At 37.3% G+C, this 16,027-nt stretch overlaps 1 protein-coding gene across 10 annotated transcripts in view; it reads left to right on the forward strand.

Annotated features, from left to right (window-relative positions):
* Positions 1 to 16,027, forward strand: part of ADAM11 (ADAM metallopeptidase domain 11) — a 103,050-nt gene that overhangs the window by 54,936 nt on the left and 32,087 nt on the right. For all 10 annotated transcript variants that reach the window (XM_034416069.3, XM_060691718.2, XM_034416070.3 and 7 more), the window contains exons 13-16: positions 94 to 184; positions 2,245 to 2,296; positions 7,346 to 7,445; positions 15,587 to 15,658. In XM_034416069.3, coding sequence (XP_034271960.1) covers positions 94 to 184; positions 2,245 to 2,296; positions 7,346 to 7,445; positions 15,587 to 15,658 — 315 coding nt within the window. The remainder of the gene's footprint in view (positions 1 to 93; positions 185 to 2,244; positions 2,297 to 7,345; positions 7,446 to 15,586; positions 15,659 to 16,027) is intronic.

The following is a 16,027-nucleotide window of genomic DNA, read 5'->3' on the forward strand; positions in this document are numbered from 1 at the left end:
GGAAAAATCTGCCCTCAAAAATGTAACATTTTTATGATAGTTAATCACTCCATACTCAGCCTACCCAATAACTTGTTGTCCTCCTTCCCAAAGTATGGTACCGTTGGAGCAATGGCAGTAACATTAGCCCAGACCTTGGGGCAAAACATTGGCATGATGTGGAATAAGCACCGTGCTTCTGCAGGTAAGTAACTGTGTGATGAGCCAAGTGTTTTCCTAATCTCAAGGCATAATGAGAACCTGAGAATTGCTTAGACCAGTAGTTCTCAATCTTTTCTTCAGCACAGCCCCACTTTAAATACCTCTTGTAGCCACAAACTATGGCCACAAACCTCCAAGACTTCACTCAAGATTTAAATCATAACATTTCTTCAAGCCTTCGTGGACCCCATATGATAACATTGTGGCTCCCTACGGGCCCACAGACCATAGATTGAGAACCACTGGCTTAGTCCAACAATAATTCTGAGACTATGATTTGCCTAAAAAAACCTTGTTTCAAAGAGATCTGAAGCCCAACAGGCAGTTTTATTCGAATAAATTTAAGAACTATTCCATTCTCATGCTTTGTCTCCTGTTCTGGAGAAACTTGAAAAAGTAATTCTTTGGCTTCTAATTTAGTACTTCATTTTCTATGTTGATATTTTTCATGCATCATGAACATTTTAATGTAAGTTGAGATTGTTTCTTTCAGATCAGGGGTTACTTTATTTTGGTTTCCAATTTGGAAATCTGTACTTTAAAAGATTCTGAGTGGATAAGCCAAAACTGATGTTGGAGCCTAAATCTGGGTTCACTATGGTTGTGGTTTATGTTGTCAGTCCTCCAGATCTAATTTGGTTTTCTTCCACATCCTCTTTGTCATGGTTTTGGCTGCTTCTTAAGGTCATGATCATGATAGTAGAATGGGTGAGCAAGGGCAGTTCTTTTGAAGTTATTAATATGAACCTGGCTAAAGAATAAAATGTTACTGCAAAAAATTGCAGATGATCTTCCTGGAGTTTCATAGTTAAAAATTTTCAACTAATTAACAGGTTTTGCATATGCACGTGATATGTGATAGATTAAAGTACCTTATCAATTATCAATTTATATTTTTGGGATCTCCTGAGATTGCCTGAAACATTCTCTAATCTGTCTGGTATGTAACCTTCATCAGCATATTGAACCTGCCTTCCCCCCCTTCTCTTCATTCCAGTTTAAAACTACATTGGGCTACCTATTAATAAATACTATTAAGTCACCTGCAGCATTTTCTTTACTCAACATTATCAGCTATTAATAATATTAGCTGGATATTGGAGAAAGTGTATTTGTGAAATAATGCATAGAGACCAACAGGTTACATTCTCAGGAGGAAAATGAAGAACAATTATTAAAAATAAATGCACTAGAATACATCATTACTTAAAAAAGGAGAGCACTAATATTTGTACATGCAGAAAAAGTCTCTGATAAATTGAAGTGGGCTTTTTATTAGCCTTTTTAAAACAAAATGAATCCAAGACAAGAATTTAAAAGTTGGACGGATAACAAACCAACAACAAGCAGCAAGAATTATTGCAAATGGAACATTTTCCACAAGTTTTCTAGTAAGGGAACCCACTGGGTTAGGGTGTTTACTTTCTCCATTTGTAATTGGTTCAGAAGTTTTGGGAGACAAAAGTTGGCAAGACAAACAAGCACTTGAAATTAAAATTCAGGGAGAGGAATACAAGTTGAAATGCTATGTAGGTGCTGTAATATCAATCATTATGCAACCATCAGAAGAGAACTGTCAACATTTGTTAGGAAAGATTGCTATCTGATTCTTCTTGATATTTTTGCCAACAAAGATTAACATGGCCATCTTCCAACAACATCTACCCTGTTTTCCCCAAAATAAGACATCCCCTGATAATAAGCCCAATCAGGCTTTTGAGTGCATGGCAACAAAGCCAAGCGCTTATTTCAGGGTTCAGAAAAATATAAGACAGGGTTTTATTTTCAGGGAAACACGGTAGTTCAGATTTTATAGAAAAAAATGGTTTAAGGCTTAATCTTAGAATGGGATGTTTTATCAAGGACAGTGAGAAAATAAATAGTACTTGATTATTTCAGCTTTAGGAATATACAGTTCTGGGTTATAATTTGAAATAGGGGATTTGGACACAATAAATGTGAACTAGGAATAGAGAATGTACATTTCCCATAATTCTTTGAGAAGATATTTCTATTTTTTTTTATTGCTCCTTTTCTCTATAGGAGATTGTCGCTGTCCTGACTTATGGCTGGGTTGTATTATGGAAGATACTGGGTAAGTTGTAGAAGAAGTGAGGATCATATAAGGCCAAGGTGTTGGGTTAATATTTGAGATCAGGAACCAAGGATTTATTAAAGTACCCCCCAAAGTGTTTAGATCTTAACTTTACATCTTGCTGGCAACAGAAAACTCTCTTTGATTAATTATTGTTAAATTCATCTATTTCCCTCTCTAGCTGGCCTCAGAAGAAAGCAGGTAGTGATTTATGCATAGGAAAAAGAGAGATACATCTATTCAATTTTCCTTTTTTAGTAATCTGACATCTGCTACATCTGGTTATCTTGCCAGTTTTTAAATTCAGTTTTCTATCAACCTTCCCCCCACCCTCCGCCCCTGCTGTCTTTTTCAAAAGAAAGGAAAGGGAATTTAATATGTCACTAATAGACCCTCTCATGGGCCAGAGAACACCCCAATTTAAGCCTCTGGCATCAACTGAAAACAAATTCAAGATGCAGATGTGTGGTTATATTTAATGATTTTACATCTAGCCATATTGAGCTTACAAAACTTTTAAAATAATCTTTATTAGTGATTACAACCATCCAAATAAAAACTAATAGAAACTATAAAAATTAAGATCAAAAATAAAAAAAAAATAAAGTGCAAGAGAAAAGAAAAAAATGTAATTATAGCAGGAAAAAAAATTATGAAGAAATAGCTCCGTCCCTTGTCACAAGTATAAAAAATATTTCCAACAAATCATCATTTTCTCTTAATAATAACCAACTATTTGCTGCAGCTGCCAAAAAACCCCAATGCAGTCCTAGACTGCATCAACAGATCAAAATCACAGAAGTGTTAGTACTGTTTTACAATGCCTTGGTAAGACCACACTTGGAATAATGTATCCTGTTTTAGTCACCACAATGCAAAAAAGATGCTTTTTGTATATAGGTTGAGACTCTAGAAAAAATGGTGAGAAGAGCAACAAAGATGATTAAGGGGCTGGAGGCTAAATGTATGGTGAATGGTTGCAAGATCTAGGTTTGTCTAATCTAATGAAGAGAATGACATGCTAGCAGTCTTCCAATATTTGAGGGTTTGTCACAGAATAGGAGGTCAACTTATTTTCCTAAGCACCTGAAAGCAGGACAAGAAGCAGTGGATGAAAACTAATCAAGAAGAGATCAAACCTAGAACTAAGGGGAAATTTCCTATCAGTGAGAGCAATTCATCAGTGGAATGGCTTGCCTCCAGAAGTTGTGGGTGCTCCATCGCTTTTTAAGAAGAGATTGGACAGTCTTTTATCTAGAATGGTATCACTTCATCTCCTCAAAATCTCTTCAAAAAGAGAATTTACATCCAAAACACCTCTTTTCCTTCTGTATCTCATGTTTTATCTATCAAGAAATCCCCCGAAAGTTTATTATCCAATCACAATAAATGAAAACCCATTAGTTTTATTTTATCCTGCTCTTATTATTTTTATAAATAACTCAAGGTGACAAATATTCCTTTCTCATATTTTTCCCACAACTCACCTGTGAGGCGAGTTGAATTGAGAGAGAATAACTGACCCAAAGATACCTAGCCAGCTCGCATGCTTAAGACTGGGTGAAGGAAAAGACTACTTACTTATATTAACATTACTTAAAATACATAAAATACAAAATAAATTATTTTCCCATATCTCTCATCTGAGAATAGAACCTTAAAACCTTATGCAGTCCTAATTAGCAACAGTCAATTAATGACTTTCTGACAATGCATTTGTTTTAACCTTGATCAATAAACCTACTTTATATTTGTTCTGTTTCAGTTTAGCATACAAACACTTGCAGGCAGTTGCTATGGAGATAAGCAGTTAATAGTAGACCAGATTGTAAATCAGGGCCTCTGCAAAGAGACCTTGCCTGAATAAATTGCTTTGAAGTTTAAGAAGCAATAGAGTGATCCAAATTCATTCCAGTCAGGTAGACAGCCAGTCCAAAGTCAAAAGTTCAAGAATAAGTTACACGGGAATTATTATCACAAACTAAAAAGTCACATTGTTGTTTCCAATAAAGACTAAAGGGAAAGCAGCTAATAAATCTATATGCAGTTGGCTGCAATTACTCAGGCTTTGTCCTTTACTTAGTGAAAAGCCTAATCGAGTGGCTTTGATCTAATGGGCCTTGAAGATCATGCCTCATCATCTGACTGCTCCATCTAATCAGGAGATTCCTATGATTGCTTAGCCTCTTCAGATGAATCCTGGCTTGAAGAATCTTGAGGCTAACAACCAGTGGTGAAATGTAAAATTTGTTACTACCAGTTCTGTGGGCGTGGCTTGGTAGGTGGGTGGGGTAATATGACTGAGTGGGTGTGGCCAACTTTTTTTTTAACTTTTAAAACCATTTTTTCTACAACCTCTTTGCTGAAAAGGTTGTAAAAAATGCTTTTAAAAGCCTCTGACGATCCCAGCTGAGTTGCCTGATCGGCAGAGGCTTTTTTTCCTTTTAAAAACATTTTTTCTATAACCACTTCAGCCAAAGAGGTTATAGAAAAAATGCTTTTAAAAGCCTCTGATGATCCCAGCTGAGCCACCCGATCATCAGAGGCTTCTTTTTTTTACTTTTAAAAACATTTTTTTCGGCCAAAGAGGTTGTAGAAAAAATGCTTTTAAAAATAAAAAAAAAGCCTCTGATGATTGCGTGGCTCAGCTGGGCATGGGTGGGGCAGGGATTTTTGCTACCGGTTCTCAGAACCACACGCCTCCATCGCTACCGGATCGGGTGATCCCGTCCGAACCGGGAGCATTTCACTGCTGCTAACAACCCATAAGACTTAGCTGGACCAATGTTGTCAGAGTTTGAATCTGAATCCTGGCCCGTGACAATGTTCCTTCCCCTTATTCTGTACAATTTTAGTTTTTAGTCCCCTCAAATAATGTGCTAGAAGTTTTTTTCCCTCTCCTTCTCAGAAAATCTTGAAACTTTAATAGCTTTCTTTCTTAAGTTTGATTTTTTTTTTCATTTTTGCTTTGTCCTTTATCACAGAATTTCTAAATTCAGTATGTCATCTCCTTCCCTATCATTCTTGTAATGTGTCATTTCCAGATCCACATTTAAATCAGTTTCAGTTTTATCTAGCAAAACCCATTCCTCTTCCACAATATCATTTACAATCTACATATATAAAAACGAAAACCACTCACGCCACGATCACGAAATCTCCAGAACTGTAAAGCCTACAAACTTGAAATTTGGCACGTATGTTCCTCTTGGCTTCTAGGTGGTTGCTAAGAAAGGATTTTTCAAAGTGACCATCAGATCATTAGTATTTCTTATATTATTATTAACATGCTCTGATGCTAATTAGTTAGATGTTCTACTCCTCCTCCCAACCTGAAAATAACTCTGGAGAGAAGGGGATAGGATAGGGGAGGTTTCTGTGGGGCAAGCCTAAGGGAGAGAAGGGGATAGGATAGGGGAGGCTTCTGTGGGGCTGGCCTGAGGGAGAGAAGGGGATAGGATAGGGGGGCTTCTGTGGGGCTGGCCTAAGGGACAGAAGGGGGTAGGATAGGTGAAGCTTCTGTGGGGCAAGCCTGAGGGAGGGAAGGAGATAGGATAGGGGAGGCTTCTTTGGGGCTGGCCTAAGGGAGAGAAGGGGATAGGATAGGAGACATTTCTGTGGGGCAAAGCTGAGGGAGAGAAGGGGAGAGGAGAGGTTGATCCTAACTACCATATTTTTCGGAGTATAAGAAGCACTGGAGTATAAGACGCACCTACCTTTTTTGGTGAGGAAAAGAAGAAAAAGAAATCTCCCTCTGCCTCTGAGCAATTTTGCCTCGTTGCAGCAAACAGCAAACAGCCTTCTTTACTTTCATCTTCGTTTTCAGCATAGCTTGTTTAGCACAAAGGAAAAAAAAAATCTGTTCCAGCAATTTACCTTTTTGCAGCTAGCAGCAGAGCCCTGCGCAAAACAGCTGAAAGCAAATCAGCTGAGAGTTGGGAGGCTGATCCAATCAACTTGTGCTAATTCGGCTGTGCTGAAGCTGAAAGGACCTGTTTTTTTCTTGCTGTTTGCTTGCAAGGAAGTAACTGCTGTGAGGCAGGGGCTAAAGGGTGGGGACCAGTGAGTGGGTGGGGCTACATTCGGTGTATAAGACGCACCTAAATTTTCACCCCCTTTTAGGGGGAAAAAAGTTGTGTCTTATACTCCGAAAAATACGGTATTCATTAATTTTCAAGCTGTAAGTGTCAATTATCAAGCCCGATCACATAGTTTTGTAGCAGAGCACAGGTATTCAGCTAGTCTGTTTATAATAGTCAATATTTTTAAATTAATTTGAGTCCATTATTCCCAAATATCTTAATCTATGTTAAAATACTTGTTCTATTCTTGGCAAGTAATTTAGATATTTCTCCTTTACATGTAATCTTTAGTACCTTCTGTTTTGCCCTATGATTTGTCCAATAAAAGGTTACAGACACGTGCTTTAGTAGTATATACAATTAGAAATCTTATTTCACATCTATCTGGACCTTCAATCTGTTTATAACTTTCCAAAATCAACACTCTAATCATCCTTTTCCTATTTACTCCAAAACTGATTTTTTTCTGAGTCTTTAAATTTATATTTTAAAATTCTTTGGATTGAATGTGAATTCAATCAGTGAATTCTATGAAACATCTGTGCCGTTCCAAGAGTTCTAAATATTTAAAAAACAGTAAAAAAAAAATTCCAAAACTGGTTAAGAAATGAAAATTGGTCAAACTTAAAAGTCCTTAAAAGACAGTATTACATTTGTGAGCTTGATGAACTCCCTTGACTGCCAGTTGCATTATACACAAGTGACCACAGAAACATTGGTTCCTGCTGTTGATACACCAGTAACAGCTATCTGGAGTATGTATGGGCAATCTCACAATCTCTTCTTTCTCCAGAGAGATTTCAGTCGCTCAGATCCTGCAGTAAGCTCCCAATTCAGCTGTAATGTTGTTCCCATGTTCAGGAACATCAATTTCTCACTGGAAGTCTCTGGACCAAGGAAAACGTTTTACCTCCTTTGACATTTCATTGCCTTTTAATCTTCTATTGGCTCTCTTCCTGATACACAGATACTACCTGCCACGGAAATTTTCACGCTGCAGTGTTGATGAATTCAATCAGTTTCTGGCTGAAGGAGGAGGAAGCTGTCTCTTTAATAAGCCTTTGAAGGTAACATTAAAACACTTCCATTTGATCACAATTGTAAATAAGAATTATTTCAGACAACATTTTCCATCTATCTTATATCTTGGCAATTCATAGGACTATAGTGAAACCAAATTCTTATTTTGTGATCAGAATATCAGCCAAAGATTTAGGTAAGGTAGGACCATATCTTTCTTATGGAACTTTAAGAGGTGGTACTACCTCTCAGCTGAATAGGGACATGGTGGCTCAGTGGCTAAGACGCTGAACTTTTCAATCGAAAGTTTGGCAATTCAGCGGTTCGAATCCCTGGTGCCACATAATGGAATGAGTTCCCATTACTTGTCCCAGCTTCCGCCAATTTAGCAGTTCAAAAGCACGTAAAAAATGCAAGTAGAAAAATAGGGACCACCTTTGGTGGGAAGCTAACAGCGTTCCTTGCACCTTTGGCATTTAGTCATGTCGGCCACATGACCACAGAGATGTCTTTGGACAGCGCTGGCTCTTCGGCTTTGAAACGGAGATGAGCACCACCTCCTAGAATCGGGCACATATGTGCGAGGGGAACCTTTAACTTTTACCTCTCAGCTGACCTCACAAAATTGTTGAAAAGATCAGTTTCAATTTTTAGAAAAAATACAATTAACTCATGCTGCATTTCATAATTGTTTTCTTATCAACAATACGAAAGTAATTTGCAATTTGGAGTTTTTTTCACTTTCCTAATCTCCTCTGCAGTTTTATGATTTTTTTGGGCAATCTAAGACCCCTCTTTTTTTTTTTTTTTAAGACTTGTCATCAACATGTGTTGCATAGACTTCAGTCATTGCATTTTACATGTGTTTGCTTTAGGGAAGCTTGAGTGACTTGCATAAAAATGCAGGATTGACTACTGTAAAGTAGATGCACTGTAAGGCATCCTATAGAGAATGTTCTCTTAAACATACTTGAATTAAGTTAATATTTTCAGTATTTCAATTGGTTTTAAATAACTGAATATATAATACTAAAGGTCATTGCTAAAATCCAAGCAATATATGTGACAATATCAATAATCTGTTCTATATTGAAGATCTATTCTGATTTAATACATCTTGTACAATCTTTGCTAACAAGAAAACCCAAATTTTGAATATTCTAGAGGCCTACTGTATATATAGAACTCTAATTAAAAAATGTTTCCAAGTAGAATTAGGTTTTGTATAAGATTTACTTATACAAGTATTGAGATGCAAAGTTATTTGGAACATCAAGGCATACTCCCACCAATGCAATGTGCAGCCGCTGCCAAAAAAAGCCAGCACAGTTCTGGACTGCATAAACAGAGGGATAGAATCAAGATCACTTGAAGTGTTAATACCACTTTATAATGCCTTGGTAAGGCCACACTTGGAATATTGCATTCAGTTTTGGTTGCCACGATGTAAAAAAGATGTTGAGACTCTAGAAAGAGTGAGAGAAGAGTAACAAAGATGATTAGGGGATTGGAGGCTAAAACATATGAAGAATGGTTGCAGGAACTGGGTATGTCTAGTTCAGTGGTGGGTTTCAATTTTTTTTACTACCAGTTCTGTGGGTGTGCCTTGGTGGATGTGGTAGGGGAAGGATACTGTAAAATCTTAATTCCCACCCCATTCCAGGGGAAGGTTACTGCAAAATCCCCATTTCTTCCTGATCAGCTGGGACTTGGGAGGCAGACGATAGATGTGGGTGGGTCCAGTCAGAATTTTTACTACCAGTTCTCTGAACTACTCAAAATTTCCGCTATTGGTTCTCCAGAACTGGTCAGGACCTGCTGAAACCCACCTCTGGTCTAGTTTAATGAAAAGAAGGACTAGGGGAGACATTATAGCCGTGTTCCAATATCTCAAGGGGTTGCCACAAAGAAGAGGGAGTCAAACTATTCTCCAAAGCACCTGAGGGTAGAACAAGAAGCAATGGGTGGAAACTAATCAACGAGAGAAGCAATTTAGAACTAAGGAGAAATTTCTTGACAGTTAGAACAATTAATCAATGGAACAATTTGCCTCCAGAAGTTGCGAATGCTCCAACACTGGAAGTTTTTAAGAAGATGTTGGATAACCATTTGTCTGAAGTGGTGTAGGATTTCCTGCCTAGGCAGGGGGTTGGACTAGAAGACCTCCAAGGTCCTTTCCAACTGTTGTTCTATTCTATTCAATTAATTAAACAGTCTTTGGTTTAATTAGCTATGTACATTCTTTCCAGCAGGAAGTATAAAGAATCTTTGCTACACTTATCAATATTAGCTTCATGTATTTTGTTGGAATATAAGTTTAGCAATATTTAATAAGAAAATAGGAAAGTCATTGGTTTCATTCTAGTTGAAATAATTTTCCAATTGCTGAGCTTTATAACAATGCCACCAAATATGGAAAAAAAAAATTGACTTGGTCATTAAAATTTCTAACAAGTGTTAGAGAAGAAGCTTTCATTTATGCATTATGTTGTTTTTAATTATTTAATTTGTTTTGTTTTAATTCTATTTTTACTTTGTTTTGATTGTTAGCGTCCCAGAGTTATGTATTCATAAATTTATTAAATTAATAAATAAGTGTTAGTAATCTATTAATTTTACATTCTCTAGCATATAGAAACAAATACTGAACATATACACACACACACACATATATATATATTCCCAAATTTGCTTCTGTTTTTACTGTATTGTTTTCAGTATAGTTTTTAAAAAGGTCTTTCCCTATCAATTTTATACTTTTAGGGGTTCTTTCATCAGTAAGAAAGCAATTAAAAAACTTTAAGTTTTTTAGTCTTACGTTGGGCGATGTAAACTGAATAAATAACTGGAGCGAGCAAGTAATGTTAACCTTATTCAAGGCTCTCTGTCTCTCTCTCTCTTTTTCAAATAAAAAAAAAGGGATTTCCTACACATCTTAATGATTCCTGCCACACCCAGAAGCATCAGGATTTTAAAATGACATTCAAAGCAGACTCATTCACTGTTTGGTAATCCAACCTGAGAAATAAGGAAATCCTTTCCATCCCAGAGAGACATAGGATTTTTCTTCCTTCCCAAACATAATCAGTGTAACTCCAGTATTTTTTTTTTTTTTGTTCCATAAAGATGTTTAAATTAGGGCAATCTTTTTTCTATATTACAAAATACTAGATCAGATTCATAATGAAGGCATGACCTTTTTATTGACTGATCAAAGACCCCAGAATTCCAAGTTATTTTGGTACCTTTTGCTGTTCCTTAGATGCAAATAGATTGTACTATTTCAGGCAGGATAGAATAATCAAGGTTGTAGATTAAGATCAAGGTTGTAGCATAACTAAATAGATGAAATGTTGACGGTTTTATATTCCAAAGACCAAGATCCACAACTTTTAAAACCTCATTGATGTAATGGCTTTGCTTGAATGGTATTGTGCCTACTTTAGCCTGAATAAGCCAATAAATTGATACATCTCTGAGAAGGGAACCATCCAGCATATATAGATATTGGACAAGAAGCAGTTTCTTTTAACTGCTACTCTACTTTAGGAAATATATCATAATTTTAGGCATTTATGAAGTACTATATAACAAATTGGTTTCCCAATAGATACATGGCATATTAACTCCCAAAATCTCTTTGCCTTGCTATTATGTCATAAGTTTGAATAGCATTTTATCATAAACAGCATAGTGTCATTCTGAGTTCAGTTTGCTTAAATTATAGTCCTGTATCAGCTGCCAATTGGTAAAACAATGGAGGAATTTACTTTGAAATTATTGTTTCCCTTAAAAAAAATGCTTTTACTTTCATTGTTGATTCCTCAAATCTATCCCCTCTCAAAATGGAACATAAAAAGGAGAAATTTCAAGAGAGTTTCTTCATTTGTGTTGGTTACCACCTTTAAAGCGCTCCATGGCATAGGACCTGGGTACCTTCGAGACCGACTTCTGCCATCAGTAGCCTCCCACCAGTCAGTTCGCTCCCGCAGAGAGGGTCTCCTCAGGGTGCCATTGGCCAAGTTATGTTGGTTGGCGACACCCAGGGGGAGAGCCTTCTCTGTGGGAGCCCCAGCCCTGTGGAATGAACTGCCCCCGGAAATGCGTAAGATCTTTGACCTCAGGGTATTTCGCTGTGCCCTTAAGACCCTGCTGTTCCACCAGGCCAGGCTATCAATGTAATGATTTTAAATTGGATGTTTTAAATTTTGGGGGGTTTTAATATTGAGCCGAAATTATTTAATAATTTTAAATAATTTTAATTGTTGTTTGTCTTCGTGCTTTTAATAGGCTGGATACCACCCTGAGTCCTTCGGGAGAAGGGCGGTATAGAAATAAAATTATTATTACTATTATTATTATTATTATTATTATTATTATTATTATTATTATTATTTAATCTTTAGTGAGATTCACAGCCTTTGAGGCTGGTTAATAGCTCAGCAGCTCGAGTCCTAACCAAGGACCTAGGAACTGTTAAGGTATCGTCGGAGGATGTAAGCTGTTCCGAGTAAGGTGGTTTATTGTAGAGTCAAAATGTTCAAGTCCGGCAAATTTAGAATTTCTAAATAGCGGGGTAGCCCTTTGGGTATTGCTCCGAGGGCTCCAATTACAATCGGGACAACACACGATTTCTTTTTCCACAGTCGCTCAACTTCAATTTGTAAGTCCCAGTACTTTGTGATTTTTTCTTGCTGCTTATCTTCAATTCGTGCATCACCAGGTATTGCAATGTCAATGAACCATACTTTTTTCTTTTCAACTATTGTTATGTCAGGTGTGTTGTGGATCAAGTGCCTGTCAGTCTGAATCCTAAAGTCCCACAAGATCTTGAGTTTCTCATTCTCTAAAACTTTCTCAACCTGATGTTCCCAGTGGTTTTTGCTGTACTCAAATCCAAACTTCTGGCACAATTTCCAGTGAATGATTTTAGCAACACGGTCATGGCGTTGTAGGTAGTCAGTTTGTGAAATTTTGCTGCACCCACTGATCAGGTGGTCAACTGTCTCTTCTTTTTCATTGCAGAGGCGGCATTTGCTGTTGGTGGTAACATGTTGAATTTTTGCCTTCATACAGTTTGCGGCTAGGGCTTGTTCTTGAGCTGCCAAAATAAAGCTTTCTGTTTCTTTTTTCAGTACTCCTGATCTTAACCAGTTCCAAGTTAGTTTCTGGTCAGCTTTGCCTTCAATACTTTTCAAGTATTGGCCATGCAGAGCTTTGTGTTTCCAATTTTCAGCTTGCTGCTCAATTACTTCTTTCTTATATTCTGCTTTTGTTTTAGTTGTCTTTAAAAGGCCTCCTTTATTTACTTCCTTAATCATTGGTTCTTCACTTTTCTGGATGTAATCATTCAAGCTGCATTTTTCTTCTTCCACAGTCTGCTTTACTTGTAGGAGTCCTCGACCACCCTCTGCTCTTGGTAAATATAATCGGTCAACATCACTTTTAGGGTGCAAGGCATGATTCATTGTCATAAGCTTCCTTGTTTTTCTGTCCAAATTGTCTAACTCCATCTGGGTCCAGTCAATTATTCCTGCAGAGTATCTAATCACAGGTATAGCCCAGGTATTTATGGCTTTTATGATGTTTCCTCCACTCAATTTGGACATTAATATCTTACGAATTCGTCGAATGTACTTGGCTGAAGTTAATTCCTTGACTTTATTATGCATTAAGTCAGAGGCTTCTAAAATTCCCAAGTACCTGTAGCCTTCTTCTGATTTTACTGCCTTTATCATTTCTTCATTCTCTAGTTCTATTCCATCCTCTTCTATGATCTTGCCTGCTTTGGTTGCTATTGTTGCACATTTGTCAATTCCAAACTGCATACCAATGTCTTGGCTGAATTCTTTTGTGTTTTCAATTAATAAATTCAGTTCAGCTTTTGTTTTACCAAACAGCTTCAAATCATCCATGTACACCAAGTGCGAGATTTTCAGTCCTTTCTTTGCAAGTTCGTATCCACAGTTCATCTTCTTCAAAATGATTGTCAGTGGTAGCATTGAGAGTATAAAAAGTAGGGGTGAAAGGGAATCGCCCTGGAAAATGCCTCGTTTAATTTCAACTTCACCCAATTCTTCTTCATTAGCCATAAGTTTTGTTTTCCAGAGGTTCATTGAAGATTCCATGAATTTTTGTATGTTGCTGCTGATGCCTAATATTTCCAGGCATTTCTTGATCCAGCTATGGGGAACTGAATCAAATGCTTTCTTATAGTCTGTCCAAGCCATGAACAGGTTGGTTTGTCTTTTCTTCGAGTTCTTTAGGATTAGCTTGTCGATCAGCAATTGATCTTTTGTTCCTCTTGAGTTTTTGCAGCATCCTTTCTGTTCTACAGGAAGCAAGTTATTTCTTTCCAGGTATCCATAGATTTGGTTTGCAATGATACCAGTAAGAAGCTTGTATGTTGTTGGCAAGCAGGTGATTGGCTTATAGTTTCCAGGGTCCTTTCCTTTTTCTTTATCTTTTTGGATCAAAAATGTCCTTCCAGTTGTCATCCATCCATCATTTTCAGGTGTTTTTAGGATCTGGTTCATCTGGGTTGCCAATCTTTTGTGCAGACTTGTAAGTGCCTTTAACCAGAAGCCATGCAGCTCATCCGGTCCAGGTGCACTCCAGTTCTTCACTTTTCTTGACTGTCTTTGCACCATTGCTTTTGTTATTTTCACGTCTTCCATTTTATGCATTTTAATAGAGTCCTCAACCTGTTTGATCCATTTTGCATTTCTGTTGTGCTTCTTGTTGTTTTCCCACAAATTCTTCCAGAATTTCAGAGCTTTCTCTTTATCAGGCTTTTCATTTGTTGTTACTCCATTTCCATTTTCTAAATTCTTATAAAACTGGTGCTGATTTGCTCTGAACTGTGAGTTTTCCTTGAACTGAGTTACTCGGTTTTCATACCTTTTAATCTTTTCAGCAATGGCAACAACCCTCTGCTTCAGCTCTTCAATTACTATTGCAGTCTCCTTATTCCTTAGATCGTATCTTGCTTCCAGGCTGCTTTTGACCTGCTTGTTCTTTAGCTGACCTTGCCTTAGGTTCTTCAAGTTGCTCAAATCTCCACGTACTTTTTTGATCTTCAATTCTAACCGAATTTTCCACTTAGGCTTCCCCTTCTTGCCTCTTTGGTTCTTTTGTATTTTCAACCCCAGTTCTTTGGTGGTTATGACAGCTGCTGCATACATCAGTTGGTTTGTTTTGGCTAATGTAGTGGTTCGAATAGTTTGCACAGCCTCATTGACCTTTTTTAGTACATTTCTCAATTCTTTCCAGTTCACTTGGTTCAGCTTTGGCAAACGTGTTCTTTCATCATCTTCCATTTGGTGCTTTATTTTTCCAGCTAATTGAGCACTATCTGTTGGTGTTTGTTCTTTAGTGCTTCCTTGTTCTTTATCTTCATCCATTTCAGTATCCTCTTCTTCCCTTTCTTCCTCAATTTGCTTTTGAGTCTGGAAATCATTCTTGATGTTACTCCTCTTTGTTGTTGTACTCAGACCATTAATTGCTTTCTCTTCTATTGCTATTAATTCTTCTGTAGTGAAAAATTTGTGGTTTAGGATTACACGTGGTTGGTCCATTAACCTTTGTTCACTGGTGTCACAGTCCGTATGGTTCATCTTCCAAATCTGATACATTCTTTTTTGAAATCCATGTTTTGCTGGTAAGCTTTCATAATAGAGGTGTTTTCTTCCCTGGTCCAGATTTTTCGCTTTTTGGGTTTTTCTTCCAGTAGCTTGTCAGCTCCATGCCCTGGTTGCCTAGCAGAGGGAGTTGAGCCCTGTAACTCATTTTGCGTAGAATGCCCAGGAGCCATAGCATCCAACGGAACCCTTGTTAATCCGGGCGACGGTTCAGCCGGCATAAATTTCATTTTTTCTGTATTCACCATATTTGAATGGGTTGTGGAGCAGATTTTGTCTGGCCCTTCACCTAAGGTCTGTCTGATATGGTTGCACCTGTTCAGCATAGCCCTTAGGATGACTAGAGCACGCAAGCCCCTCCACCACGACAAGGTAGAGCTCCTCGGAGGGGAATTATTATTATTATTATTATTATTATTATTATTATTATTATTATTATTATTTCTACTTTCAAGCGCCAATGAGTGATGTAGATGAAAATGTTATTAGACGATGTCATGAAATCTTCTAATGATTCCATTTCGTTCACCACTATCACCTTAACACAGCTCCTTGACCCGCCTGAATGTGGTAATGGATTTGTTGAAGCAGGAGAAGAATGTGACTGTGGGTCCTTTGCGGTAAGCAACAACTGGAGCTAAAAAAGTGCCATCTGACTAAAAATAATATTATAGCATGTGATCGGAATGCTATTGCCAGTCTTTGACTTCTGAATTCTGTTTTATGCATGCTGAAGAATATCTGTTATTTTATCAGAGACTGGAGTAGTTCAGAATCAGAACCCCAACAGCGCTCTTATCAAAGGACAAATTTCTTTTTCTTCAGAATGTTTTTTCAGATCCATAAATATTGGGATAATCCTGTCATTAATGCTCGATAAGATCAACCAGCATCTTTTTGTTCGGCTTTGGTGTTGTTCAAAATCCACAAAAACAAATATCATCTGTTCATGAGATATGTATCCCCCCAAAAAAATGTTAGTAAAAATT

The sequence above is a fragment of the Pantherophis guttatus genome, chromosome 4, assembly GCF_059756535.1.
Source record: "Pantherophis guttatus breed Tessera chromosome 4, ASM5975653v1, whole genome shotgun sequence".
In the NCBI taxonomy this organism is placed as follows: domain Eukaryota; kingdom Metazoa; phylum Chordata; class Lepidosauria; order Squamata; family Colubridae; genus Pantherophis; species Pantherophis guttatus.